This window comes from Vigna unguiculata, chromosome 10, assembly GCF_037176805.1.
Source record: "Vigna unguiculata cultivar grain cowpea cultivar isolate G323 ecotype 2 chromosome 10, ASM3717680v1, whole genome shotgun sequence".
Taxonomy (NCBI): domain Eukaryota; kingdom Viridiplantae; phylum Streptophyta; class Magnoliopsida; order Fabales; family Fabaceae; genus Vigna; species Vigna unguiculata.
The window spans coordinates 43,262,340-43,266,048 of record NC_140801.1 but is presented as its reverse complement, the minus strand read 5'-3'; the positions used below and the strand labels follow the sequence as shown (position 1 = coordinate 43,266,048).

The 3,709-nt window shown below is 33.2% G+C and overlaps 1 protein-coding gene across 1 annotated transcript; it reads right to left on the bottom strand.

The window, feature by feature from the left end:
- On the bottom strand, positions 1–2,268 carry LOC114165950 (cytochrome P450 83B1-like). The gene is made up of 2 exons (XM_085668101.1): positions 1,206–2,268; positions 1–759 (listed from the first exon to the last, which is right to left on the bottom strand). The coding sequence occupies exons 1-2, from the start codon at positions 2,097–2,099 to the stop codon at positions 151–153; spliced, it is 1,503 nt and encodes a 500-aa protein (XP_085524227.1). The 5' UTR covers positions 2,100–2,268; the 3' UTR covers positions 1–150.
- Positions 2,269–3,709: the final 1,441 nt, after the last annotated feature.

Sequence of the window (3,709 nt, the reverse complement as noted above, 5' to 3'; positions counted from 1 at the left end):
TTGAATAAATATGTGGTTCTCAATGATGTGTGTTCCAAGAAACATAAGCTGATATTTATATTGTTGGATTGTCTTTTATTTTATTACTTCTTTTATTACTAATCTTTTATTTTAATATTTTCTATAATTCACTTATTACAACTTTTGGACTCACATTTGGCACTTGGCCATAACACACAGAGGATTCTTCTTATGCTGTGTAAGTCCTGGTAACGTTTCTGTATCAATGTCTTCGCTCTTCATTCCTTCCGGCAATTCCCAGTCAAAAGAATAAAGAAGGTTACTAAGAATAACATCCAATGAAGCCAAACCCATATGCAAACCTGGGCACATTCTACGACCAGCACCGAATGGTATGAAACAAAAATCTTGTCCACGAAGATCTACAGTGCTGTTTAAAAACCTCTCTGGTATAAACTCTTCTGCATCTTCCCAAGCCTCAGGGTCTCTCTGAATAGCCCAACCATTCACATATATTATTGTCTTCGCTGGAATTTCATAACCATCTATCATAACTTTTTCCCTTGTTTCTCTAGGAAGAAGTAATGGTGCTGGTGGGTGCAATCTTAGAGTCTCTTTTATCACTGCTTTTAAATAGGGAAACTTTTGAACATCATCTTCATCTAAAAAGGCTTTCTCACCACTTAAACTTCTTACTTCCTCTTGAACTTTCTTCATGATTCTTGGATGCTTTAACAGTAAAGTCATAGTCCACACTACTGTGGCTGCAGTTGTAGATGTTGCTGCAATCAGAATGTCCTGCAGAAGAAAAAAAAAATCAGTACTTAATAATTGGATGAAAATGAATTTTCACATTAATATTTTATTTTGTGAGTGTTAAACAAGACTTTATTTCCTTTGGGGATTGACAAATGTATCTAAAGAAGAAATATATATTTGGATTCTTAGTAAGCTCTCCCTCAAGTGTAACGTCTTTTATATTGATACTTCTTCCTTTAGTCCAAGCATTTCAAACTGTGATGAGTACCCTCAGAATACAATAAGACTTCAATTCAACTCATGTAAAACGGTGACAATAACTTATCAAAAATCTTAAAACAATAAATTTATATTATTCTTACATGTTTTCCTTAATACTATGAAGAAATGAGATAAGAATACTATATGTAAGTTTTTTTTCTGTGCAAATTGAAGAAGACAAAGTAAAGGGAAGAAATGAAATAGAAAGGAATGGAAATTCAAACCATTATCACAGCTTTGATGTTATCATTAGTGATATCGATGGAAAACGAATAGTGTTTCTTGAGTTGAAGTAAGACATCAACGATGTCATCTTCGTGTGGAGTATTTTTATGAGAATCTGCTATGTGTTCGTCAATGACTTGTTGGTAGAAGTTATCCATCTCCTTGAAATTCCGTTGAAGACGTGCACGCAGTCCTCTCAGTGTATCAACCCAACCCATGAAAGGAATATAATCTGAAAAAAAGAGGATACCACCAATCATGGCTTCACACTCACTGAACAACCTGTGAAACATGCTCCTTTCGGTTCCTTCCTCTTCATACCTTTTCCCCAAAGCAATTCTACATATAATAGTGCTACTAAGAGACGTTAACAATTGGTTCAGATTTGTAACTTCTGAAGTTGAGGCATGGCGAGATATTGTTTTTATCATCTGCTTCACCTCAAAATTTCTTACTGAGGAAAAACATGAGACACGTTTGGAGCTAAAGATATGTATAACACAGATTTTTCTGATTTCTCTCCAATAGCTATTGTATGGGGAAAATGCCATGTCTAAGCCATCATAGGACAGTTTCTGTTGGCCAAGTAAGTTAGGTCGATCACAACACTCAAGGTCATGGTCTTTCATTACCACTTTGGCAAGTCTTGGTGAGGAAACAACTATTACTCGTCTTAAACCTAATTGAAGGGAAAATAAAGGACCATATTTCTTTGAGAATTGCCATAGCTGCATATGAAGAGAAGAAATTTCTAGTTGGTGAAGGTTTCCTACTATGGGAAGACCTCTAGGACCAGGTGGAAATGGTGGGTTTTTGGAGGTTGTTGAGTATTTGAAAAAGAAGAGCAAAAACAAAGGAAAAGTTAGGCACAGAATAAGAAGTGAGGAGAACATTGTGACCTGTTTATGACCAGAAAGAGAATGGTTGAAAGAAATCTTACTTTTGACTGATAGAACTCCATAGGTTTCAGCTTCCACGTATGGTATTTATAGATGAGGAATCCTGAGGACACACAAATAATACTCTTATCATGGTTCAGCTTTCATTGCATCACTAATACTCTATCTTGACTAAAATTTATATGTTGAATAAAACATGCGTGTTATTAAATAGTGCTCCTCAGAAGATTTTCTGTTAACTCGATGAAAAAAATCGACAACCAATACAGTATATTGTACACAAGAAAAGTCAATTTCTTTATCGGAAATGAAAAGATTTTTATAAATAACACTTAGGATCAATCATTGCACACAATATATTGTCTATTTTGGAGCATGTAACTCATATCACCATAAGTTGAAGGTGAATTATCTTTTGTTTTTGACTTTTAAGCAATGCGGAACTATTGGATGTATCGAAACAAGCTCCCAAGTCGAGAATCGGAATGAGGATTCATCCCCCAATGGAGAGCCAAGGGAACTAGGATTCATCTTTGAAACCATGTTTTCATTCCCACATTTGACATAAATCTTCTTACCTCACGTACGTTGAGATAACATCTTAGAGTCAATCACTTCATCCCAAGTATTGTCAGCTTTGTAGCCTAATCTCTTGTTATGGTTTTCTCCTTAAGCTCTTGTTTGGTTCAAAAAACAAAAAAGAGGGAAGCAGTGATTTGGAGTTGAAATTGGAAAAACGAGACAAAAAAGATGCTGAATATTTTTTTTTTTAACTTTCCTTCCCCTCGTGCAAAGAAATGTAGGGAAAGTGTGCATGTAATAAAAAAACATTAATGATATTAAGTTTTTTAATTAATAATAGTATTATATTACATAATATATATCAATCAAATCTTTCATAAACTTTTATAAACTTTCTTCTCATTTCTCTTCACTTTTCCCTTAATCCAAACAACCTTACATTCACCTTTTTTTCTTTTCAAATTTACTCATTTCCACTCCTTCAAATTCATCATCTCATACAAACACAACATAAAAGACGCCTTAAAGAGTTCAAGTAAGGAGTGTTTGAATTACCCTTAGCTTCAACTCATAAGCAATGTGAGTTGATTGGGTATAGCGGAACACGTTCCCAAGTCGAGATTTAAGAGAATGAAAGTTCATCCTCGTTTTCATTCTCATAGACAACGTCAATGTTTTTGATCCCAAGTGGATTAAGATAGCATTGTTAGGTTTAGTCACTACATCCAACGAATTTTTGATGCGAGATACTGCTTAAAGGAGTTTATGATGGTTGAAGGAGGAACAGGTATTTAAATTACCTTAACATTGACTCGCATTTTGAAAATATTGTATAAAAATGATATATTTAATTCTATTGCATTTAATCCTATTTTAGTTCTATTTAATTACATTTTCAATTTTATTTCATTTTTTAAATAAAACCTTTTTTTCTTGTATTTGATAAATTACTAATAGTCAATTAAATCATTTTAAATTGAAAGTAAGATAAAATTAAATACATTTTAATTTTAATTGTTAATCTTTAAATACAAATTTACATAACTTATACATTATCACAATTTTGAAGCAAAACAAATGCC